Raw genomic sequence first — 26,025 nt, 5'->3', positions numbered from 1 at the left:
TGCTCAAGCCTTGCTCCAGTCAGTTTCCCTCACTAGGGGGGGTTCAGGACAGACATTGTAGTGATCAACCATAAGACCACCTCTCCTATGGAAAGGTGGTTCAATATTAATTTAGGATAACCACTTTAAACGACCAGGATTGAACAGGCTTAAATTACTGACCAATTTTTGCCTTTATCTGTATTTCAGCAGTCTTAAGTTTTTTGAGCTTTTAAAAATCTTTATTTTCAACCCATGAGGCCTCTGCAGGAGAAATTTTTCATCGCTGTTTGTGGACATACATAAATTACATACATATTCTAAATTTTGTTTTGTATAAAGTGAACCTGTCCGCAGGATTTTGCTAAGTAAACTACAGTCAGTGTCATGTTGGGGCTGCTGCACTGATTAATATGATACCTGAGGTGAAGAAATCAGTACTGTGGTTCTTATGTAATCAGTGCAGTTTTGAGTTAATGATATGCTCGTGCTCCGGGGCGGGACTGCAGGCAGGGTCTTATCCTGGTGCTCTAGGCCAGAACAGCAAGAAAAGATCTGCCCACAGGCAGCCCGTGTCTCTGGATGTCTCTATAATGAAGAACGTACTTGTGCTTTGGGGTGGGCCTGTGGTCAGGTCTTTTCGTGCTCATCTGCCCTAGCGCATCAACGAAAGACCCTGCCTACAGTCCCGTCCCGGAGCACAAGCATATCCATAACTCAAAACTTCTAACACTGATTACACAAGAACCACAAGACGGATTCTGTCACCTCAGGTATCATATTAATCAGTGCAGCAGCCCCAACATGACACTGACTGTAGTTTAATTAGCAAAATCCTGCTGACAGGTTCGCTTTAAAGAGGACGGGTCACCAAATTTTTCATGTTGAACTAGACATAATGTAATAATGGCTGCAAACCAGAATAAAATGTGTGTGTATTTTTTTTTTGCCCTCAGTGATGGCAACTCCTACAGTGAGAAGTACACGCCCCCCCCCCCCCCAGTGATAGCAACTCACACAGGGAGAAGAAGTACACACCCACAGTGATAGCAACTCATACAGAGAGAAGAAGTACACGCCCCCAGTCATAGCAACTCATACAGGGAGAAGAAGTACATGCCCCCAGTGATAGCAACTCATACAGGGAGAAGAAGTACAAGTCCACAGTGATAGCAACTCATACAGGGAGAAGAAGTACAAGTCCACAGTGATAGCAACTCACACAGGGAGAAGAAGTACACACCCACAGTGATTACAACTCATACAGTGAGAAGAAGTACACGTCCCCAGTGATAGCAACTCATACAGGGAGAAGAAGTACACATCCCCAGTGATAGCAACTCATACAGGGAGAAGAAGTACACGTCCCCAGTGATAGCAACTCACACAGGGAGAAGTAGTACACACCCACAGTGATAGCAACTCATACAGGGAGAAGTACACGCCCCCAGTGATAGCAACTCATTCAGGGAGAAGAAGTACACGCCCCCAGTGATAGCAACTCATTCAGGGAGAAGAAGTACATGCCCCCAGTGATAGCAACTCATATAGAGAGAATAAGTACACGCCCCCAGTGATAGCAACTCATACAGGCAGAAGAAGTACACGCCCCCAGTGATAGCAACTCATACAGGGAGAAGAAGTACACGCCCCCAGTGATAGCAACTTATACAGGGAGAAGAAGTACACGTCCCCAGTGATAGCAACTCATACAGGGAGAAGTAGTACACACCCACAGTGATAGCAACTCATACAGGGAGAAGTAGTACATACCCCAAGTGATAGCAACTCATACAGGGAGAAGAAGTACACGTCCCCAGTGATAGCAACTCATACAGGGAGAAGTACACACCCACAGTGATAGCAACTCATACAGGGAGAAGTACAAGCCCCCAGTGATAGCAACTCAAAAGGTAGAATAAGTACACGCCCCCAGTGATAGCGACTTCAACAGGTAGAAGTAGTACACGTCCCCAGTGATAGCAACTCATACAGGGAGAAAAAGTACACACCCACAGTGATAGCGACTCATTTAGGGAGAAGTACACACCCACAGTGATAGCGACTCATACAGGTAGAAGAAGTACACACCCACAGTGATAGCAACTCATAGAGGGAGAAGTACACGCCCCCAGTGATAGCGACTCATTTTGGGAGAAGTACACACCCACAGTGATAGCGACTCATACAGGGAGAAGTACACGCCCCCAGTGAAATGTATCTAACACCACCCACTTGGACTTTAAAAACAAAATGTTAACTCATTATGTGCCAATTCTTTTATTGCTTTTTAACTTTAGTTTTATACTACTCATTTTTCATTCTAAAGAACCTGTTGAATTAATTCTTTAGGCTATTATGGTTATATTATACCTTATATGTGAGTAGGCTTTTTGATTTTATGTACAATAAAAACTTTTTTAATATAAATTATTGGTATTGAAGATGAGAGAACATTTGTATTACTTATTTTATGTAGATTAATATTATATACATAATATTTTCCCTAACAGATCATAAAAGATTTTTTTTTTTGTGGCTTTTAATGTAACTGGGGTATTCATCCAGTTAGAAGCAGGGCTGTGGAGTCGGTAAGCCAAACCACTGACTCCCGACCCTACTGCACTGCCTGACTACTGAGCATGTACATAAAGTGCCGCACAGATTCATCTCAAAACTTTCCCAAATTCTGATGAAAACATTTACAGCACATCCTGCATTGAACTACTGTATCCAATTTATTATATATTTTAGGAATCTGTGTCGGTCCATTTTATACCGACTGCACCAAAATGGACATAGACTGACTCCCTGGTTAGAAGTAAAACAGCTCCATGATGTGACATAAGTCACTGGCACAACTAATCTGGGTCTCCTAAGTGCCAGAAGCTCACGAGATCGTCGGGACCCGTAGTATTGGTAATTCCCTCATTAAAAATAAAGAAATAAAAAAAGAAACACATGTGCTATTGATACGTCCGTAATAGTCCGATTATGTTTTTTAAACAAGCTTTAAAAACACAAACAAACAGACAATGCCCCAAACAAATACAGCACTTACACAATCATCACAAACTATGATATTGTATTTTCTATGATATTGTATTTAACTATTCACGTATCTTTAAGGAAGCCCCTGCTCCGCTCAACAGCCCTCGCTTGGAATCTCTGGAACTTGTTATGCACCAACCAGCAAGATCTCATTTACATGTATAAATACATATGTGGTCAATACAAAGGACTGGCACATGACTTATTCCTTCCAAAGACAATACTAAGGACCAGCCAGTGGGGATTCATTATGGATGGAAGAAAGGCGATTCTGGCAGCTAAATAGGAAAGGGTTCTTTACAGTCAGAGCAGTCAGACTGTGGAATGCCGACCACAAGAGGTAGTAATGGCCGACACCAACAGCTTTCAAAAAAGGGCTGGATGACTTCCTCAATACACATAACATTGTGAGTTATAATTAAATTAGTGACAAAATGTACAATTGGTGGGGAAAGGTTGAACTTGATGGACCGAGGTCTTTTTTCAATCTATGCAACTATGATTGTTAAATGGTGTAATGAGAAAAAAAATAAATTCAATCGCCAGAATTACGTTTTTTCCACTGCCGCAATATTGCAAAAAAATCATTGTATCTACCACAACATTGTAGCTAGTGCAAACATGCCCTCTGACAGCTCAATGGACAGAAAAATGAAAACGTTACAGTTTTGGAATTTGTTTCCCAATTTCCATTACATCGCATGATAAAATGGATGGTGTCATTCAAAAGTACAACTGGTCTCACAAAAATCACGTCCATTTAAAAAATGGAATTCCAACACCAAAAAATAACAGTTCTCTCTTCTAACTAGTTGACTGTTCTAGTACTTAAAAAATATACATATATGTTTTGCTCATTCTACCTTTAACATAAGAGATTCGGGAGCTTCCAGAGGTGAACACGCATCGTCTGATCCCACCAGTTCTGCTCCTTGCACCATTATCTTCTGGCCTACAAACATGCGACCTTTCTTCAGCAGAGACGTGAGTGCGGGGTCCAGGATCGCCTTGATACCGTACCAGCCATCCGTCACCTCAATGATGGCAGATGTCGGCCTCACATCACTGGTTTCAGTGTTTTCCAATATAAGGATTTTAGAAATGCACAGAACCATAGTCTTAGCCGGCGAGTCATCTCTCTCCATTATCTTTCTGACAGCTGATCTTTGACATTTATCTATTTCTATATCATATCTGAAAAGAAAACCCATTTCATTATTAGTAAATGCTGCAATAACATCAGTTTACTGACAATTTACCTAAATGTTTGGCTTCCATGTTAGTGACTGCTAACATTAGCCTGTCCAAGTGACTTAAAAGTAAAAACGATGCAACAGACAATAAGTTGATGTCGTCCTCGAAAGAACGTCTGGTTAAAAGGTGAAATAAAATCTTACACACAGGTAGACATTAGATGGACATTAGATTTCAGCTGGCAAGTGTCCTTAATTTTCAAGATATCCGTGTCGAAAATCTAATGTCTATGGGACCAGGTAGACATTAAAGCTGTCATCAACGTCTACTGAGGGGTCAAATGGCTGCAGCAGGGAACAGAGAAGGGCTTTTCCCAAACTGTTCATTGACAAAGTGACAGCAGCACTAGTGCTACCATGGGTTTTAGATTTTTTTCTTTAAGGGCAGCCACAATTGTGGCTCGTTCTTGATACTGGACTGAAATTCTTGTGTCAAGACATTATCAGCATGTGAAGGAGGCTGGCTGATTTCACTAGCTATGCCAGCCCCCCTTCACTTCCATAGCAGATGTACAGATAGGGAACTGTCTGGCTGTGTGCCCACGATGCATTTTTGGGGCGTATTTTGGTGCGCATTTGCAGCGCGTAAACGCTCCAGAAATGCATTGCATACCTTATCCCATGACTTCCTATGACATTTTGCAAGTTCTGTCCACATGGTCCGTATTTTTTCTGCGCAGATTTTACTCGCAGAAAAAATACGGACATGACCAATTCTTGTGCGTTTCTGCATGCGTATTTGCCTATACAATGCATTGGAAAACCGCATGCAAATATGCGTCAAAAACGCAAGTAAAAAAGGAGATTTTTGTGTACTCACCGTAAAATCTCTTTCTCTTAGCCTCTAATTGGGGGACACAGGACCTTGGGTTATGCTGCTGTTCACTAGGAGGCGACACTATGCTTATCTGAAAAAGATTAAGCGTGGCTCCTCCTCTGCAGTATACACCCCCGGACGGCATCAGCCTACTCCAGTTTTGTGCAAAAGCAGTAGGAGGAACGTAACATAGATAACATAACCATGCCTAGAAGAAGGCAACTATGTAAGAACTCAAAGGAAAACCAATATGAGAACTCAACTTAAACGGCCCTGAAAGGCAACAGGGTGGGTGCTGTGTCCCCCAATTAGAGGCTAAGAGAAAGAGATTTTAAGGTGAGTACACAAAAATCTCCTTTACTCTGTCGCCTCATTGGGGGACACAGGACCTTGGGACGTCCCAAAGCAGTCCCTGGGTGGGAAGCAATGGACGAATATTGTGTAGACGGGTCCCTACAATTGGGGCACCGCCGCCTGCAGAACACGTCTGCCCAGGCTCGCATCGGCTGAGGACTGGGTATGAACGTTGTAGTGTTTTGTAAACGTGTGTAGGCTAGTCCAAGTGGCTGCCTTACACACTTGTTGTGCCGAAGGGCCCAGGAGGCCCCTACCGCACGTGTAGAATGTGCCATAATACATGCTGGAATAGGCGAATTTTTGAGGCGGTAGGCGTCTTGTATGGTGGATTTGATCCACCTGGCAAGGGTAGCTTTGGAAGCTGGTAGACCCTTGCGGCCGCCTTCCAGAAGAAGGAAAAGAGAATCAGACTTCCGGAAGGGCGTAGTCCTAGACACACAGATACGCAGTGCCCTAACAAGGTCAAGCGTATGCAAAGCCTTTTCCACTCTATGAACCGGAACCGGACAGAGGGATGGTAGTGAAATTTCTTCATTGAGATGAAAGCTGGATACAACCTTCGGAAGGAAGGATGGAACCGTACGGAGAACTACCTTGTCCTGGAAAAAAATCAGGAAAGGCTGTCTGCAGGAGAGTGCCGTGAGTTCAGACACCCTGCGTAGCGAGGTGATTGCCACGAGAAAAGGAAAACCACTTTCTGGGATAGAAGACGGAGTGGGACTTCCCTAAGGGGTTCAAAGGGTGTTTCCTGTAATGCTGTCAGCACCAGGTTGAGATCCCACGCTTCTAGAGGTCGTCTGTAGGGGGGAACTAATCGGGAAACCCCCTGGAGAAATGTTCTTACTTGTGGTTTATGAGCAATGCATTTTTGAAAAAGCACTGAAAGAGCTGACACCTGGCTCTTAAGGGAGGCCAGGGATAGTCTGGCTTCCAGACCCGATTGGAGAAAACAGAGTACCCTGGGTAGGGAATAAGGGAGTGGGGTCTGGTTACGAGATTCGCACCAGGTAAAGAAAGTTTTCCAGGTACAGTAGAAAATCTTGGCAGAGGTTGGTTTTCGTGCTCTGATCATGGTTTTAATGACGTCTGGCGAAAAACCTGCCTGGGTTAGAACCCAGGTCTCAATGGCCACGCTGTCAAATTGAGGGCCTCTAAGTTCTGGTGGTAGAACGGGCCTTGTGACAGAAGATCCGGGCGGTCGGGAAGACACCAGGGAACGTCTGCTGTGAGTCGTACGATGTCGGCGTACTATGTACGCCTGGGCCAGTCCGGTGAGATTAGGATGGTTGGAACTCCCTCCTGTTTGATCTTTCTCACCACTCTGGACATCAGGGGGAGAGGTGGAAAAATGTACAGGAGCTGGAACTGGGTCCAGTCCTGAACCAGGGCGTCCGCCGCTAGAGCTCTCGGGTCGCGTGTTCTGGCCATGAAGTTGGAGACTTTGGCATTGAGGTGAGACGCCATTAGGTCCACGTCTGGAGTGCCCCAACGATAGCAGATCTGTTGGAAGATTTCGGGATGGAGAGCCCACTCTCCCGAGTCTATTCCTTGTCGGCTGAGAAAGTCTGCTTCCCAGTTGTCTACACCCGGAATGTGGACCGCAGAGATAATGGAGCTCGTTTTCTCCGCCCAGTGAAGGATGCGTGTCACCTCTCGCATCGCTCTGGCACTGCGGGTTCCACCTTGGTGATTGACATATGCCACGGCTGTGGCATTGTCCGATTGTACTCTGATGTGAGAGGCTGCCAGTAAGTGATGGAAGGCTCTCAACGCCAGGAGGATGGCACGAATCTCCAGGATGTTGATGGGCAAGGTTGCTTCCGCTGGGGACCTGTGGTGTAGGTGTACTGCACCCCAACCTGTCAGGCTTGCGTCAGTGGTCAGGACCTTCCATTGACCTGGGAGAAAAGATTTCCCTTTTGTTAGAGAGGTCCGGTTGAGCCACCAGTGAAGGGACTTCCTGGTTGACGAAGTCAGCTGGAACTTCCTGTCGAGGGAACAAGGGTTCCTGTCCCATGACTTGAGAATGTCTAGTTGGAGAGGTCTGAGGTGAAGCTGGGCAAATGGAACCGCTTCTATTGCCGCCACCATCCTGCCAAGGACTCTCATTGCAAACCGGAGAGAAGGGGGGTTTGCTGAGAAGGGTGCGAACTCCTAGACGGAGAGGCAGTGCCTTGTCTTTGGTGAGAAGCACTAGGCCCTTGGAGGTATTGAATAGCATTCCCAGGAATGTCAGAGACTGGTTTGGGGTTGGTGATGACTTTTGTAGGTTGACTAACCAACCCAGGCGACTCAGGGTGTCGATTGTGATTGAGACACTGAGCTCGCAGTCCTTGAAGGTAGAAGCCTTGACGAGAAGATCGTCCAGGTATGGAAAGACTACTATGCCTCTGGAGTGTAGAACGTGCATGGTGGCTGCCATGACTTTGGTAAACACTCTGGGAGCCGTGGCGAGTCCGAACGGGAGAGCCACGAACTGGTAGTGGTCCTGGTCGATTGCGAACCTGAGAAATCTCTGATGGGCAGGTGCAATCGCTATATGCAGGTATGCATCTTGTATGTCTATGGAGGCGAGATATTCTCCTTTTTCCATGGATGCAATGATTGACCGGAGGGACTCCATACGGAAGTGACGTACTCGTACATATTTGTTGAGTTGTTTCAGGTCTAGTATGGGGTGTACCCCTCCTCCTTTCTTGGGGACTACGAAAAGATTGGAGTAGAACCCCTGGAAGCGCTCGGCTGCGGGAACAGGTATTATGACTCGTGCTTGAAGAAGCGATGAGACCGCTTGGTGGAAGGCGCGAGCTTTTACTGGCGATTTTGGGGGAACAGATATAAGGAGTCTGTTTGGTGGGTTGGAAGTGAACTCTATTTTGTATCCTGAAGATACTAGTTCCCTGACCCACTTGTCTTCTGTAATAGGTAGCCAGACTTGATGAAAGAGTAAAAGTCGGCCTCCTACAGGAGGAGTGTCTTCCAGAGTCCGTGAGTCATGATGAGGAGAAATTCTTAGATTTTCCTCCTTTTGATTTTGAGTGGCCTGCCTTTGACTGCCAAGATTTGTCCGACCTTTGTGTCGGCCTCGAGTCTTTCCTGCGTGTGAAGCGGCTGTTATTTTGTGGTGGCCGTGAAACGGACCAGCCGGAAGAGTTCCGAAAGGATCGGAATCGAGCTTGGTTACGCTTGTTATAATTGAGCCTGGGTTTCAGTTGGGGAAGAGAGGTACTCTTACACCCTGTGGCATTGGATATCATCGTGTCCAAGCTTTCACCGAAAAGACGACCGCTGAGGTATGAAGGTGCGTGAGGGACTTCTTTGAGGCTGCGTCCGCTTTCCATTCACGCAGCCAAAGGATACGCCGAATTGTGATGGCGTGTGATATTGCGCCCGCTGCACCTCTTGCAGAATCCAGAGCTGCATGAAGCATGTAATCTGCCACAACTGCTATCTGAACTGCTTGGTCCGACAGTTCAGGGGCAGAAGCTTGGAGGCCAGTTTGTAGATTTTTTGCCCAAGCCAGTATGGCCTTGGCTGCCCAGACTGAAGCGAACACGGGGGCTAGGGAGGCCCCTGTGGTTTCGCAAATTGAGCGAGCCATACTTTCTACCTGCCTGTCTGCTGCATCCCTAAGGGTTGAGCTATCTGGCAGTGAAAGAAGTGTCTGTGCTGCCAGTCTGGAGACTGGGGGGTCCACTGCTGGTGGGTCTGCCCATTCTTTGGTGGTTTCCTTTGGAAAGGGGTAACGGGCCTCCAGAAACTTGCGATTGTTAAGCTTCTTGTGAGGCTGTGAGAATTGTTTTGTGAGGATAGATTTAAATTCTGGATGATCCAAGAAAACCTTAGGTGGTTTCAGAGCTCCTTCAAATGAAATCTTATTTTGTGGTGCGTCCGGGATCGGATCAGAGATGTCCAGCACCCGATGTATGGACGAGATTATGTCCTCAACTAGCGCTGCATTGCTAGGTGGGATTGGAGTTAAGGATCCATCAGTTTCCTTGTCTGAGTCAGAATCGCAGACGCCTTCTGACTCCTGTGTATCACTAAGGTGTGTCCTAGGTGACCCAGAATGAGGGATTTCTCTGGACGGAGATTGGTGCGGAGAAATATCATGTCTGTCCCTGGTAGAGGACTGTGTAGATGACCTGTGACTACGGTATCTCTCCCTAGACAGGGATGACCGTGTGCTATGGGATGACGCAGATGAGAGTGCCCTATGGGTGCGCTTGCGTCCTGACCTTGACATGGATGTGCCTGGGTCAGTATGTGACTGAGTCCGGCTTTCCCTTTTTTGGGTAGCATTCATAGTCGAGGTATGGCTTTGCAGAGCCTGAAGCAATTTGGAGGTCATGTTATCTATGGACTGTGTCATAGATTGTGACATTTGAGTGACCCATTCCGGCGTAGCATTAGACACTGAAGGGTTGGTAGGGGCTACTTGGGACTCCGGCACAGTAGTCCGAGTACAATCCTTGCAATGCGGATATGTGCTGCCGCTGGGAAGAGCATTACTGCAGGCTGTACAGAAAGCGTAAAAGCAGTCCTGCCTGGTTTTCTTAGACTTTGAGCCCGGCATAGTGCACCTGGAGTGTCTATGCAAAGGGGCTAACTGTCACGCTGTCTCAGCGTACAGGGGGGGTCAGGGGCCTGAGGTGACCCTAGACGTGGGCCCTGACTAATCCCTCAACCTGGAAGTACTGTTAATGGTACAGAGGTCCAGGCCGCCAGCGTAACCCTAAACTCCTGAATATCCCTGAACCTAAGTAATCTAGTCCTGAGAAGGACCCCAATCACAACAATGGGAAACAGGATAGAAAATGCCCAAAACACAGTACTAGACAAACGAGACAGTACAAGGGGAAAACCAAAAACCACCTTGCATACAAAAACTAACACCACAATTACAGAGGGAACAACAACAGGTTAGGCGATAAATGATAAAGGGAGGAAGGGAACAAACCACACCGCATACTCCTCGCTCCGAACTCCACCAAACAACGATCCACTCTGAAGGTCTGCAAGAAATGCTTTCACCGACAACTTCCCTAACAGACCAGCAGGTATTTGAAGGAATCCCAATACTGCAGCATTAACTGCAGCTGGGCGAGGCTGAGCCTCGTCAAGCACTGAGAGAGAGAATTAACTCCCTCACAACCAAAAAACACAAAGCACCAAAAATTCAGCTGCGAGAAGTCAGGCTGTGTAGTCGCGACAATCTTCGTGGCGACACACCCATGACAGTACCCCCCCTTCTACGAGGGGCCTCCGGACCCTCAGGGCCAGGTTTATCCGGGTGAGTCGTGTGGAAGGCCCAAATTAACCGGTCTGCATTAATATCTGACGCAGGAACCCACATTCTCTCCTCAGGACCATACCCTTTCCAATGAACCAGGTACTGAAGGGACCGGCGACTAAAACGTGAATCGATGACTTTCGATACCTGAAACTCCAAATTTCCATTGACCACCACTGGAGGAGGAGGTAAAGTTGACGGTATCATTGGCGCCACATACCTCTTAAGCAAAGATCTGTGGAACACGTTATGAATTTTAAACGTAGGGGGGAGGTCAAGACGGAATGCCACCGGATTAATTATAGAACTGATCCTGTATGGCCCGATGAACCTAGGACCCAGTTTCCAGGAGGGAACCTTGAGTTTTATATTCTTGGTAGACAACCATACCCGATCGTTCACACTTAGGTCCGGACCAGACACTCTCCTCCTATCAGCCATACGTTTGTATCGGTTCCCCATAGTACTCAGATTATTCAGTACCCCTCTCCATACTGAAGCGAGGAACCCCCGAAGAGCCCCCTCTACTGAAAGTACAAAACTGGGGGTGAAAACCATATGCCCCAAAAAAAGGGGACTTACCAGTGGATTCGCTCCGCCTATTATTAAGAGCAAACTCCGCCAGAGGTAAGAAAGAAGCCCAGTCCTCCTGGTTCTCGGACACAAAACACCGGAGATATGTCTCCAAACTCTGGTTCAGACGTTCCGTCTGACCATTGGTCTGAGGATGAAAAGCCGATGAGAACGATAAATGCATTCCCCGCTGAGTATAAAAAGCCTTCCAGAATTTGGACACAAACTGAGACCCCCGATCCGACACCACATCGGAGGGTACCCCGTGAAGCCTCACAATCTCTCCAATGAACACCTGCGCAAGAGTTTTAGCATTAGGAAGAGCAGGGAGAGCGATAAAATGTGCCATCTTGCTGAACCTGTCTACTACAACGAGTATGACCGTTTTACTCGAGGACGGCGGGAGGTCCGTAATAAAGTCCATAGACAGATGAGTCCAAGGACGCTCCGGGATCTTCAAAGGTAAGAGGGCCCCAGACGGACGGGTATGTGGGGTCTTAGAGCGCGCACAAACCCCACAGGACGCAACAAAAGTTACCACCTCCTTATGTAAGTTAGGCCACCAAAACCGACGCGAGAGGAGATCCACAGTTGCTTTACTCCCTGGGTGTCCTGCCAAAGCTGAGTTATGGTGTGCCTCGATCACCTTTTGTCGTAGCTGATCTGGAACAAACAGTCTCCCTGGAGGTCCAACAGGGGCATCCCCCTGAGCCTCCAATACCTCCTCCTCAAGCTCAGAGCATACTGCTGACACCACCACCCCCTCTTGAAGGATAGGAACCGGATCATCCGTATTCCCGGCCCCAGGGAAACTACGAGATAAGGCATCCGCCTTCACATTTTTTGACCCAGGACGATATGTAACGACTAGTGTTGAGCGATACCTTCCGATATCGGGAAATATCGGATCGGATTGGATCGGACCGATACCGAAAAAGTATCGGATATCGCCGATTCCGATACCGGAAACCAATGCAAGTCAATGGGACAAATATTGGAATGAAAATAAACCCTTTCTTTCCTTGTAGGTTAATTCTACATGAAGGAAAACAACTAAGAATAATGTAGAATGTATTGGGGGAGGTGGGGGAGACAATAAAGGCATAGAGGTTTAGCCCAATCAAATGGAATAGCAGGAATTAATATTTTTTTTAAGACGTTCTGAGTTACGGAAATATTGACTGTTAAGTATTTTTATATTTTGTCAGATATTTATGTTTCACTACTTCCATGCTCTTCACCTTCTTTTTTACTTCTCCCACACTTTCTCCTTCATCATCCTCAGCATCTTTTTCATCCTCTTCTTCTTCTTCACCTTCTTCTTCTTCACCTTCTTCGTATTATTCTTTTTTTTTACATTCTTCATATTCTACTTCTTCATCTTCTTCATATTCTTCTTCTTCATCATATTCTTATTTGTGACAGGCATTCCAGTAGTTGTTATCTATAAAAGGTTGGACATTACACCTTTCGTTCTGCCCGTCACAAAAGATTTACAACAGGATTTGTCCGCGTTCAGTTTGGCCTGCAGCAGCAGGTCTTTTCCAGGGGCACCACGAGGAGGAACGGACTCACCCCCATACACTGCTTAGTCATCTTCTGCTTATAATTTAGATATTATCTTTTGCTCTGATTTTTAGTCTTATGCTTAATGTTCTTCCGCTTTTTGTTTTGCAGCTTCTTGTATTTCTGCTTCTTGGTTTTCTGTCTCTTGTTCTTCTGTATCTTGGTGCTTGTCTTCTCTTCTTTGTCCTCTTGGTCAACTTCTTCAGGGTCATCTTCTTGGTCTTCTTCGGGGTGGTCTTCAGGGTCGTCGTCTTCTGGGTCCTCGTCTTCGGGGTCCTCGTCTTCTTCTGGGTCCTCGTCTTCTTCGGGGTGGTCTTCAGGGTCCTCGTCTTCAGGTCGTTGTCTTCGGGGTCCTCGTCTTCTTAGGGTTGGTCTTCAGGGTCCTCGTCTTCGGGGTCCTCGTCTTCTTAGGGTTGGTCTTCAGGGTCCTCGTCTTCAGGGTCCTCATCAGGGAGATCCAGAGTGATTACCAAGAACCATTTCAAAAAGCTTGAACTTGGAAATGTAGCAGAAGGTACAAGAAAGCTGAGGAACTACCGAGAACCAGCTGACGGTACTGGAACCCGGATGGGTAGCAGAAGGTACAAGAGCCAATGGAACCGCCGAAGACCAGCTGACGGTACTAGAACTCGGTTACTAAGCAGGAGGTACCTGTGCCAGAAAGCACTACCAAGGACCAGCAGACGTTGGTGGAACTTGGATACCGAGAAGGAGGCACCTAATCCAAAGGCACTGCCGAGAACCAGCTGACGGTACTGGAACCCGGATGGGTAGCAGAAGGTACCCATGTAAAAAAAAGTTCAAGGCCGCGAGCCGGCCGCAGTTACCAAAACCAACAGTCCTACAGGGGGTGCTTGTCCTATTGGCACTATGGAACCAGCCTTCATTGCCAGATCCCGCAGCCCACATAGGAGTCACCTAAACTGCAGGCACTATAGAGTCGGCTAACCCGACCGCAACACGACAGGACAACGCATTGGAGGCAAAGTGACGTTGACACTACCCGGAAACAGCTGGCGTGCTGGAACCAGGCTGGGCAGGTGGAGTACCCGTGCCAAAGTCACTGCCGAGAACCAGCTGACGGTACTGGAACCCGGATGGGTAGTAGAAGGTACAAGAGCAAATGGAACTACCGAGGACCAGCTGACGGTACTGGAACCCGGATGGGTAGCAGAAGGTACAAGAGCCAATGGAACTGCCGAAGACCAGCTGACGGTACTGGAACTCGGTTACTAAGCAGGAGGTACCTGTGCCAGAAAGCACTACCAAGGACCAGCAGACGTTGGTGGAACTTTGATACCGAGAAGGAGGCACCTAATCCAAAGGCACTGCCGAGAACCAGCTGACGGTACTGGAACCCGGATGAGTAGCAGAAGGTACCCATGTAAAAAAAAGTTCAAGGCCGCGAGCCGGCCACAGTTACCAAAACCCACAGTCCTACAAGGGGTGCTTGTCCTATTGGCACTATGGAACCAGCCTTCATTGCCAGATCCCGCAGCCCACATAGGAGTCACCTAAACTGCAGGCACCATAGTCGGCTAACCCGACCGCAATACGACAGGACAACGCATTGGAGGCAAAGTGACGTTGACACTACCCGGAAACATCTGGCGTGCTGGAACCAGGCAGGGCAGGAGGGAGTACCCGTGTCAAAGACACTGCCGAGAACCAGCTGACGGTACTGGAACCCGGATGGGTAGTAGAAGGTACAAGAGCCAATGGAACTGCCGAAGACCAGCTGACGGTACTGGAACTCTGTTACTAAGCAGGAGGTACCTGTGCCAGAAAGCACTACCAAGGACCAGCAGACGTTGGTGGAACTTGGATACCGAGAAGGAGGCACCTAATCCAAAGGCACTGCCGAGAACCAGCTGACGGTACTGGAACCCGGATGAGTAGCAGAAGGTACCCATGTAAAAAAAAGTTCAAGGCCGCGAGCCGGCCGCAGTTACCAAAACCCACAGTCCTACAGGGGGTGCTTGTCCTATTGGCACTATGGAACCAGCCTTCATTGCCAGATCCCGCAGCCCACATAGGAGTCACCTAAACTGCAGGCACCATAGAGTCGGCTAACCCGACCGCAACACGACAGGACAACGCATTGGAGGCAAAGGGACGTTGACACTACCCGGAAACAGCTGGCGTGCTGGAACCAGGCTGGGCAGGAGGGAGTACCCATGCCAAAGTCACTGCCGAGAACCAGCTGACGGTACTGGAACCCGGATGGGTAGTAGAAGGTACAAGAGCCAATGGAACTGCCGAAGACCAGCTGACGGTACTGGAACTCTGTTACTAAGCAGGAGGTACCTGTGCCAGAAAGCACTACCAAGAACCAGCAGACGTTGGTGGAACTTGGATACCGAGAAGGAGGCACCTAATCCAAAGGCACTGCCGAGAACCAGCTGACGGTACTGGAACCCGGATGGGTAGTAGAAGGTACAAGAGGAAATGGAACTACCGAGAACCAGCTGGCGGTGCTGGAACCCAGGGTAAATACTAAAAACAGAGTGGAGCCAGAGGTGTAATTGGAGCAAGTTTTAAATCAGTAGTACAGTGGATGTGGACAAAGCAGGAGAATTTGCCGGACACACAGCAGGGGAACAGCTGACGTTACTGAACCCCAATAACACTGGAGCAAGCGTTGACTGTGCAGACGGCACTTCTGAGCAGCAACTAGCGGTATTGGAGCCCAGGGTAAATACTAAAAACAGAGGAGCCAGAGGTGTATTTGGAGGAGGTTTTAAATCAGTAGTACAGTGGATGTGGACAGAGCAGGAGAAAAGCTGACGTTACTGAACCCCAATAACACGGCAGCAAGTGTTGACTGTGCAGACGGCACTTCCGAGCACCAACTGGCGGTGTTGGAGCTCAGGGATAATACTGAAAACAGAGGAGCCAGAGGTGTAATTGGAGCAACTTTAAAATCTGTAGTAGTGAGAATGTGGACAGAGCAGGAGAAATTGCCGTCCGCACAGCAGGGGAACAGCTGACGTTACTGAACCCCAATGACATGGCAGCAAGCGTTGACTGTGCAGACGGCACTTCCGAGCGCCAACTGGCGGTGTTGGAGCTCAGGGATAATACTGAAAACAGAGGAGCCAGAGGTGTAATTGGAGCAACTTTAAAATCTGTAGTAGTGAGAATGTGGACAGAGCAGGAGAAATTGCCGTCCGCACAGCTGGGGAACAGCTGACGTTACTGAACCCCAATGACACGGCAGCAAGTGTTGACTGTGCAGACGGCACTTCCGAGCGCCAACTGGCGGTGTTGGAGCTCAGGGATTACAGTTCAGGTGGTAGAAACATGAACAGAACAGGAGACCTAGATACTTTTGCCAACAATTATTTATTCTGGAAGAGGACTGGCAAATTCATGAGAGATCCAGGCCTTGTTCATTTTGAGAAAAGTAAGCCGGTCAACGTTATCGGAGGATAGTCGCATGCGACGGTCTGTTAGTACACCACCTGCGGCACTAAAGACGCGTTCCGATAATACACTAGCAGCAGGGCAAGCTAGCACCTCCAATGCATACTGACTTAGCTCTGGCCATGTATCTAGCTTACAGACCCAAAACTTGAAGGGAGAAGAGCCGTCTGGGGGTACACTAAGAGGGCAAGACATGTAGTCTGTCACCATCTGACGGAAACGTTGCCTCCTGCTGACTGGAGCCGTCTGTGATGGTGTAGACATTTGTGGCGACGGGGACACAAAACTTTGCCACATTTCGGCCATACTGGTCTTGCCTTGTGCTGAGGCGCTGCTTCTGCTCCCTCTTTGTGCAGAGCTTCCTCCACTGCCTCGACGCACTGAGCTGCTTTGTAAAGCACTAGCAGCACTGCTCGCGGTTGGAATGGAGAACATGATGGAATGCACCAGTGCGTCTAGGTACTCCCGCATTTTACGCTCCCGGTTCAACGGTGGTGTTATGAGGCTTTGTAAGTTGTCCCGGTAGCGAGGATCTAGGAGGGTGGACACCCAATAATCAGCCGTGTTGAATCATAGAATCATAGAATGGTAGAGTTGGAAGGGACCTCCTGTGTCATCTGGTCCAACCCCCTGCTCAAAGCAGGATTCACTAGATCATCTCAGACAGATGTCTGTCCAGCCTCTGTTTGAAGACGTCCATTGAAGGGGAACTCACCACCTCTCGTGGCAGCCTGTTCCACTCATTAATCACCCTAACTGTCAAAAAGTTTTTTCTAATATCTAATCTGTGTCTCCTCCCATTTAGTTTCATCCCATTGCTTCTAGTCTTTCCTTGTGCAAATGAGAATAAAGATGATCCTTCTACAATGTGACAGCCCTTGACATATTTGTAGACAGCTATTAAGTCTCCTCTCAGTCTTCTTTTTTGCAAGCTAAACATTCCCAAATCCTGCAACCGTTTCTCATAGGACATGGTTTGCAGACCAGTCACCATTCTGGTCGCTCTTCTCTGAACTTGCTCCAGTTTGTCTATGTCTTTTTTAAAATGTGGTGCCCAAAACTGTACACAGTATTCCAGATGAGGTCTGACCAAAGAGGAGTAAAGACCGATAATGACTTCACGTGATCTAGACTGTATGCTTCTGTTAATACATCCCAGAATTGTATTTGCATCACACTGTTGACTCATGTTCAGTCTATGATCTAGAATGATTGAGAATGTGGGCGATGCGGCGGTCGTTTCTCAGGCACTGCAGCATGAAATCAACCATGTGCTGCAGACTGCCAACTGGCCAAGAAACGCTGTCCCCTGCTTGAGGCGTGATCTCTGCCTGCTCTGCATCACCCCACCCTCGCTCTAGATACTGACTACTAGAGCATTGTGTACCTCCCTCCTCTGGACAGATGTCTTCCTCATCCATTGACTCCTCCTCATCCTCCTCACAAAGTGTCCCCTGCCTAGGCCTTTGTGAGGAACCACGTTGCGCAGACTGTAGAGAAGCAGATGGCATTTGTGACTCCTCATCCTCCACCTCTTCCAAAACCTCGTCCCTTAGTGTTTGCAGTGTTTTTTCAAGCAGGCAGATAAGGGGGATAGTCATGCTGACTAGTGCATCATCTGCACTCGCCATCCGCGTGGAATAATCGAAGGCATGCAAAACGTGGCAAATGTCCTTCATAGAGGCCCACTCAGTGGTGGTGAAGTGTGAACGGCGCGCACTGCGACTTGTTTGCGCCTGCTGCAGCTGGTACTCCATTACTGCTGCCTGCTGCTCACACAACCTCTCCAACATATGTAACGTTGAATTCCTCCTGGTGGGTAGGTCACATATGATGCGATGTTCCGGAAGATGTAATCGGCGCTGCAGAGCTGCAATGCGTGATCTTGCATTGCTGGAACGCCGCAAGTGAGCGCACTCTATGCGGACCTTGTGAAGCAGTGCATCAAGATCCGGATAGTCCCTCAAAAAACTCTGCACGACCAAGTTGAGCACATGTGCCAGACATGGGATGTGAGTGAGGTTGCCTAGGCCCAGAGCTGCCACCAGATTTCGGCCATTGTCACACACTACCATGCCTGGCTGGAGATTCGCTGGCACAAACCACACGTCGCTCTGCAGCTTGATGGCATTCCAGAGCTCCTGCGCTGTGTGGCTTCGATTCCCCAAAGAAATTAATTTTAATACGGCCTGTTGACGTTTGGCCACGGCTGTGCTCATATTGGTCACCATAACAGGTAACCGTTCACGGGTCGATGTGGAGGTAGACCGTGACGGCTCCTGCAGCGCTGATTCAGAGGAACTGGAGTATGAGGAGGAGTCAATGTATACAGACTGGATTCCTGCAATCCTTGGAGTTGGCAGAACACGTACAGCGCCACTCTCAAGATCTGTACCCGGCTCCACAACATTTACCCAATGGGCAGTGAGGGAAAGGTATCGTCCCTGTCCATGCTTACTGGTCCACGCATCGGTGGTCAGGTGGACCTTGCTACTGACGGCGTTTTGTAGCGCATGTTTAATTTTTCCCTCCACATGATGTTGCAGGGCAGGGACGGCTTGCCTGCTGAAATAAAATCGGCTGGGCACGTTGTATTGTGGGACTGCCAATGCCATAAAGTTACGGAATGTGTCAGTCTCCACCAGCCTGAATGATAGCATTTCAAGGGCCAGTAGTTTAGCAATGCCAGCATTCAGAGCCTGTGCTCGGGGGTGGTTTGCCAAGTATGGGCGCCTTTTCTCCCATGCCTGTGCTAACGATGGCTGTAGACTGGCCTGGGAGTGTGAGGATGACTGGGAAAGTGGTGCTGTGGGTGGAATTACACTGTGTCTCTGTACAACAGTGCCAGAGATTCTTCCATAGCGATCCTGTGAGGAAGCCGAACCAGCTGTGTGTGAGCTGGAGGAAGAGGCTACAACACGAGCTGAAGAGGTGGTAGGTGGCGCTGTAGGTTGGCCTAGGTCTTCAGTGTGTTTTTGTAACTCCACCACGTGCTTGGTCCGCACATGTTTCCACATATTTGTGGTATTGAGGTTGCTGACACTTTTCCCTCTTTTCACCTTCTGATTACACAGCTTGCATTTGACAAAGCAAATGTCATCTGCAACTGTGTCAAAAAAGGACCAGGCACTGCAAGTCTTGGGAGCGCCCGCTTAGGATTTTGGAAGAGCCATGCCCCTAATGGGTGCCGAAGTGGAGGCTACAGGCAACCAAGTCTGCCCCCTCCCTCTCCCTCCTTTTTGGGCTGTTCGGGGAATCTCTTCCTCAGAGCTGCTCCCACCACCTTCCTGTCCCTCACGCCATGATGGGTCAAGGACCTCATCATCTACACCACCCTCTTCAAACAACTGCTTCTCCTGGGTAGTCTCGACAGCACAGTACGCACCAGAAAGTGGCACCTGAGTCTCATCATCAGATGCGTACTGAGGTGTGCTGCTGACCATAGGCACTGGCCCACCCGCCTCTTCAGATTCAGAGAGACAAAACTGTTGCGCATCACTGCATACTACCTCTTCTTCAAATTCTCGAATTCTGCTTGGCTGGCCCCCTCTTTCCAAGCCAAGAGATTCAGAGAACAGAAGTAGAGATGGCTCCTGTCCAGGGCTCTCTGACTGCCTGGGCAATTTGGCAGGTGGTGAAGAGACAGATGGGTGCTCTTCAGTGCTCAGGACCTGAGAGGATCTGGAACTAATTGAAGTCGATGCGTTAGCTGCCATCCATCCGACAACGGCTTCAATTTGGTCCTCCCGCAGCAGTGGGGTACGGCTAGCTCCTACAAAGCTGCGCATAAAGGACTGTTCCCTGGTAAAACTGGGGGATGCTGAGTCACTGGTGCCCGCAGCAGGCACAGAATCACCATGTCCTCTCCCTGCAGGCACAGAATCCTCACGTCCTCTCCCTGCAGAAATTCCACGCCCACGACCACATGCCTTACTCCCTGCCTTCTTCATCTTGGTAGACTGATAAAGATAGGCAGAAAAGTACTAAGGGCTTAGTGTGCTTATTCCTGAACAGCTGCTAACAGGTATAAGAAACACTAATTTTATAAAGTGTGGACTAGACTTTAATATGAGCTAATGTGGCCTACATAACTGTAAAGTGGAGTGTTTGGTGAACTTTATTTAGTTTTTTTTTGTCACAAAAAGACACTGGATGTGCCTAAAGATGTAATAACGATAGTATCACAAACTTTTTGTAGCTATTACAATGTAGGAAGGTAACCTACAATGCAATAGATGAAGCTGCAAAAAATAGGCTAATACTAATCTGGCTGGGGCTGCAGGGCCCAATGCTGCAGAAAGGCTCCTCTAACTACTCCTATATAGTGTGTTTGGAACCAATTTAGCTGAATACGGATGGAACCACCACACTAATAGGAGAAATCAGGAAAAATTATGAATTGGCAAAAAAGGACAATGTATGAGGCAGTGACACACACTGAGTGCACTACAACCAGACGTGGTTGAAGCACACACTACAGGGTGAGCTGCACTCACACACCAGACCTTGCAGACAGCGGTGAACAGTACAGATGCAGAGCACTGTGCACTAGCGCTGCAAGACCAAAAAAATTTCTCTATCTACTCCTATATAGTGTGTTTGGAACCAATTTAGCTGAATACGGATGGAACCACCACACTAATAGGAGATATCAGGAAAAATTATGAATTGGCAAAAAAGGACAATGTATGAGGCAGTGACACACACTGAGTGCACTATAACCAGACGTGGCTGAAGCACACACTACAGGGTGAGCTGCACTCACACACAGAGACCTTGCAGAAAGCGGTGAACAGCACAGAGAACTGTGCACTAGCACTGCAAGGCACAGCGATTTATAAAGTAGCTTGGGTAAAGCAGAATAGACCAAATAGGTAGCTAAAACTGTCCCTCAGAACAACAGCATCCTATCCCTAACTGAATTCACAGCAGAGTGAGCTCAACATGGCGGCGGCGGCTTTTATAGTGCATCATGACATCATTTCAGCAGCCAATCACAGCCATGCCATTAGTTAAGATGCCTACATGCTTAACAGGATGTGCCCACACTTCTTAGGATCCTCATTGGCTGAATAAAATGAAAATGGCTCATTGCATTATGGGAACTTCCGATTCCGGTATACGATATTGCAAAAGTATCGGAATTCCGATACCGCGAATATCGGCCGATACCCGATATTTCAGTATCGGAATGCTCAACACTAGTAACGACAAAATTAAACCTGGTAAAAAACAACGACCACCTGGCTTGTCTGGGATTCAGACGTTTTGCGGACTCCAGATAAAGCAGGTTCTTGTGATCAGTGATGACGGTGACCGGATGGACTGCCCCCTCCAAAAAAATGGCGCCACTCCTCAAAAGCTAACTTAATAGCCAAGAGTTCCCTATTGCCGACATCGTAATTCCTCTCAGCGGACGACAATTTTTTGGAGAAAAAAGCGCACGGACGCCACTTACCAGGGGACGAACCTTGTGACAAAACTGCTCCCACCCCTACCTCAGAAGCGTCTACCTCTACAATGAACGGCTGTGACGCATCAGGTTGAATGAGTATGGGTGCTGCGGCAAAACATTTTTTCAAGGAGGAGAATGCTTGACAAGCCTTGTCAGACCACCTAGAAAAATCCGTCCCATTTTTTGTCATGTCTGTGAGAGGTTTAACCATGGATGAGAAATTAAGAATGAATTTCCGGTAATAATTAGCAAACCCCAGGAAACGTTGTAGTGCCTTAAGATTCTCTGGCAGATCCCACTCAAGAACTGCCCGCACTTTCCCTGGGTCCATACGAAAACCGGACGCTGACACCAGGAAACCTAAAAACTGGAGTTCCTGTACGGCGAACACACCCCATTTGGCGTACAGTTTATTATCCCGCAAGATCTGTAACACCTGCCTAACATGCTCCTGATGAGACACAAGATCAGGCGAGTAAATTAAGATGTCATCCAGATATATGACCACAAACTGACCCACCAGGCGGCGAAAAATGTCATTAACAAAGTGTTGGAAAACCGCTGGGGCATTAGTCAGACCGAATGGCATGACAAGGTTCTCATAATGCCCCTCCGGAGTGTTAAACGCCGTCTTCCACTCATCCCCCTCCTTTATCCTAATCAGATTGTACGCCCCCCTGAGATCCAACTTGGAGAACCATTTGGCGCCCACGATCTGATTAAAGAGATCGGGGATAAGTGGGAGTGGATACGGATCTCGGACCGTAATCCGATTAAGTTCACGGAAATCCAGGCAAGGGCGTAGGCCTCCATCTTTCTTCTTCACAAAGAAGAACCCCGCGGCCACCGGGGAAGATGAAGGTCTAATATGCCCCTTAGCCAGACTCTCAGAAATATAATCCTTCATGGCCTGCCTCTCCGGACCAGATAGGTTATACAACCCAGATTTAGGTAACTTGGCCCCAGGGAGCAATTTTACAGAACAGTCATACACACGATGAGGAGGTAGTTCCTGACACCCTTTCTCCGAGAATACATCCTCAAAGTCCGCCAGAAATGGAGGTAAGACCCTAGGAGTGACAGCACCGATGACCGTATTCATGCAGTTTTTATTACAGAATTCACTCCATTGGCTTATCTCCCTGGATTGCCAATTAATAACCGGATTATGCTTAGTTAACCAAGGAAGGCCCAACACAATAGGAGTGGGAAGACCCTCCAACAAGTAACAAGACAACAGTTCTTTATGTATCTTCTTTATGAAGATTTACGTTATGCACCACTTGCAAAAAACTTCCCTGACCGAGAGGCCTGGCGTCGATCGAAAATATGGGGATGGGTTTAGCCAACATATTCAATAGCATACCTTGAACCCGGGCAAACCGAGCGTCCACAAGATTAGCCCCGGCCCCACTATCTAGAAGAACAGATATCCTCTCAGTTCTCGTACCCACCACCACCTCCGCCGGTACGAGAAACTGAGACGAACCTAGGGACGAAATACCTACTCCCAGATTGCCGTCCACCACACAACCTGGGATCAGTAGTTTTCCGACGACTCTTTACTCTGCAAAGGACGAGATGGACACCCCCCAATAAAATGTCCCTTTCTCCCGCAGAAGAAGCACCTTCCAGTCTTGTGGTGCACCGCCGGTCCCCTCCCCCGGAAAGATGTCCCTCCTAACTGCATAGGCTCCTCTGGACTGACCAGGGGAACCTCCATATGAGGGGACCTTGTAGGAGGTGGAGTCATCCCAGGGGGCGGAGTTATCCCGCACTTCTTCCGAAGACGTCTGTCAGTGCGAATAGCAAGGGCCATAGCGGCTTCCAGTGAGGCGGGAGTGTCATACTGTGCCAACACATCCTTTAATTTGTCAAATAACCCTTGACAAAACTGGCTCCTAAGAGCCGGGTCATTCCACTGGGTGTCCGTGGCCCACTTACGGAACTCCGAACAGAATTCCTCCGCCGGACGATCTCCCTGGTGGATCCTACGTAACTTAGATTCAGCAAGGGAGATCCGATCTGGGTCATCATATACGAGTCCCAGAGCAGCGAAAAACCTATCCACTGACTGGAGAGCCGGGGAGCGAGGGGGAAGAGAGAACGCCCAAGATTGTGGGTCCCCTTGTAGGAGCGAGATGACAATTCACACCCTTTGCTCCTCACTCCCCGATGACCGAGGCCGCAGCTGAAAGTACAACTTGCATGCCTCCCGGAAAACAAAAAACTTGTCCCGCCCCCCCAGTGAACCTGTCAGGGAGAGCTACTTTAGGTTCTGGTCCGGCTTGCTCCAGAGGACACAAAACCTTGGACTTAACGTCCGCCAACTCCATGGACAAACTCTGCAACTGCCGAGCTAGACTGGCTACTGGATCCATGGTGGTTGGAAAAAAAATTTTTTTTTTTTGTCGGTCGGTGAAAATGTCACACTGTCTCAGCGTACAGGGGGGGTCAGGGGCCTGAGGTGACCCTAGACGGGGGCCCTGACTAATCCCTCAACCTGGAGGTACTGTTAATGGTACAGAGGTCCAGGCCGCCAGCGTAACCCTAAACTCCTGAATATCCCTGAACCTAAGTAATCTAGTCCTGAGAAGGACCCCGATCACAACAATGGGAAACAGGATAGAAAATGCCCAAAACACAGTACTAGACAAACGAGACAGTACAAGGGGAAAACCAAAAACCACCTTGCATACAAAAACTAACACCACAATTACAGAGGGAACAACAACAGGTTAGGAGATAAATGATAAAGGGAGGAAGGGAACAAACCACACCGCATACTCCTCGCTCCGAACTCCACCAAACAACGATCCACTCTGAAGGTCTGCAAGAAATGCTTTCACCGACAACTTCCCTAACAGACCAGCAGGTATTTGAAGGAATCCCAATACTGCAGCATTAACTGCAGCTGGGCGAGGCTGAGCCTCGTCAAGCACAGAGAGAGAGAATTAACTCCCTCACAACCAAAAAACACAAAGCACCAAAAACTCAGCTGCGAGAAGTCAGGCTGTGTAGTCGCGACGATCTTCGTGGCGACACACCCATGACACTAACTGTGCAGAGGAGGATACAGAGTAATAAAATTCACAGCTGAGGTAACTCAGACTGTGAACTTACCCCACCAATGTGCCCCTGTGAACAGCGCTGAAAGAGCCTGGTCCTGTGCCTCCCCGGAGACTTGGCTGGCCTGTATGCGTCCTGCAGCTTGATATGGCCGCCGTAGCTCTTCTCCTGCCTGCAGAGATGAAGGAGAAGGGGGGCGGAACGCTGCAAGGGCGGCAGTTGCTATGGAGATGCGCACCCTGCAGCCTAGATCCGCCCCCTGTGCGACACCGCAGTGAGTAAAAATAGTCACCCGGGGGGCGGGCCAGAAAATGGGTGGCGGCTTCGGCTAGGCCGAAGCCGCGGTGTAAATTTATTTTCTATGCCCAAAAGGGCTCCAGGCCAGCATGGTAGTCCGGGTGGGGGTGGGGGGGGTTCGGATCAGAACCGGACCCCCCCGGATTGAAAGGCAGAATGGCGGTGGGGACATAAGTGGAAGGGGGGTCTCTGAAAAGAGTTCCCCTTAAGCGCTTAAGATGAAAAGCTGCCGCAGGTGCAGGGCCTGTGAAGGCCTGTGCCTGTGTGTGCCATGGCTGCCTGCACTCCCCCCGGCTCCTACAGGGTCCCACAGACAGACTGGGGCTCCTGTATTGCTGCTGGTCCTCGGCTGCAGTGTGCTGGCTGGTGAGAGCTGCAGATGCTGCCGTCCAGGCCCTACCTGATGGTGTCTCAACCTAATACCCCCAGGGGGGATTAGGGAGGGTGCAGCTGTCACCTGTCAGGGGGCTTTGTCCTCGCCTCAACTTTGGACCAAGACCGAGGGAATTGGGGAAGGAGGGGAGTTCTCAACTTCGAGCCTGACCCGAGGGGCCGGAGAAGGAGCAGCATGGTGGCTACGCCATCTCAACTTCAACTGTGCACCCCGTAGTAGGGGGCAGAGGAAGGAGCCATGCCGGGGGTCTCTTAAGAGACCCTCTTTTCTTCATCTGTAATCCCGTGCTGAAGCGAGGGACGAGTGAAGGTCTGAGGTGTGCCTCCTTGCGACACCAAGCAAAAACTGGAGTAGGCTGATGCCGTCCGGGGGTGTATACTGCAGAGGAGGAGCCACGCTTAATCTTTTTCAGATAAGCATAGTGTCGCCTCCTAGTGGACAGCAGCATAACACCCAAGGTCCTGTGTCCCCCAATGAGGCGACAGAGTAAACACA

General features: G+C 48.7%; 1 protein-coding gene across 2 annotated transcripts in view; it reads right to left on the bottom strand.

The window, feature by feature from the left end:
* BRCA2 (BRCA2 DNA repair associated) overlaps positions 1-26,025 on the bottom strand; it is a 90,223-nt gene that overhangs the window by 20,536 nt on the left and 43,662 nt on the right. For both annotated transcript variants that reach the window (XM_073662511.1, XM_073662512.1), the window contains exon 17: positions 3,894-4,224. In XM_073662511.1, coding sequence (XP_073518612.1) covers positions 3,894-4,224 — 331 coding nt within the window. The remainder of the gene's footprint in view (positions 1-3,893; positions 4,225-26,025) is intronic.

The sequence above is a fragment of the Phyllobates terribilis genome, unplaced genomic scaffold (assembly GCF_046119375.1).
Source record: "Phyllobates terribilis strain yellow unplaced genomic scaffold, ASM4611937v1 Scaffold_2__4_contigs__length_985480577, whole genome shotgun sequence".
In the NCBI taxonomy this organism is placed as follows: domain Eukaryota; kingdom Metazoa; phylum Chordata; class Amphibia; order Anura; family Dendrobatidae; genus Phyllobates; species Phyllobates terribilis.
This window is presented reverse-complemented; position numbering and strand designations above follow the sequence as displayed.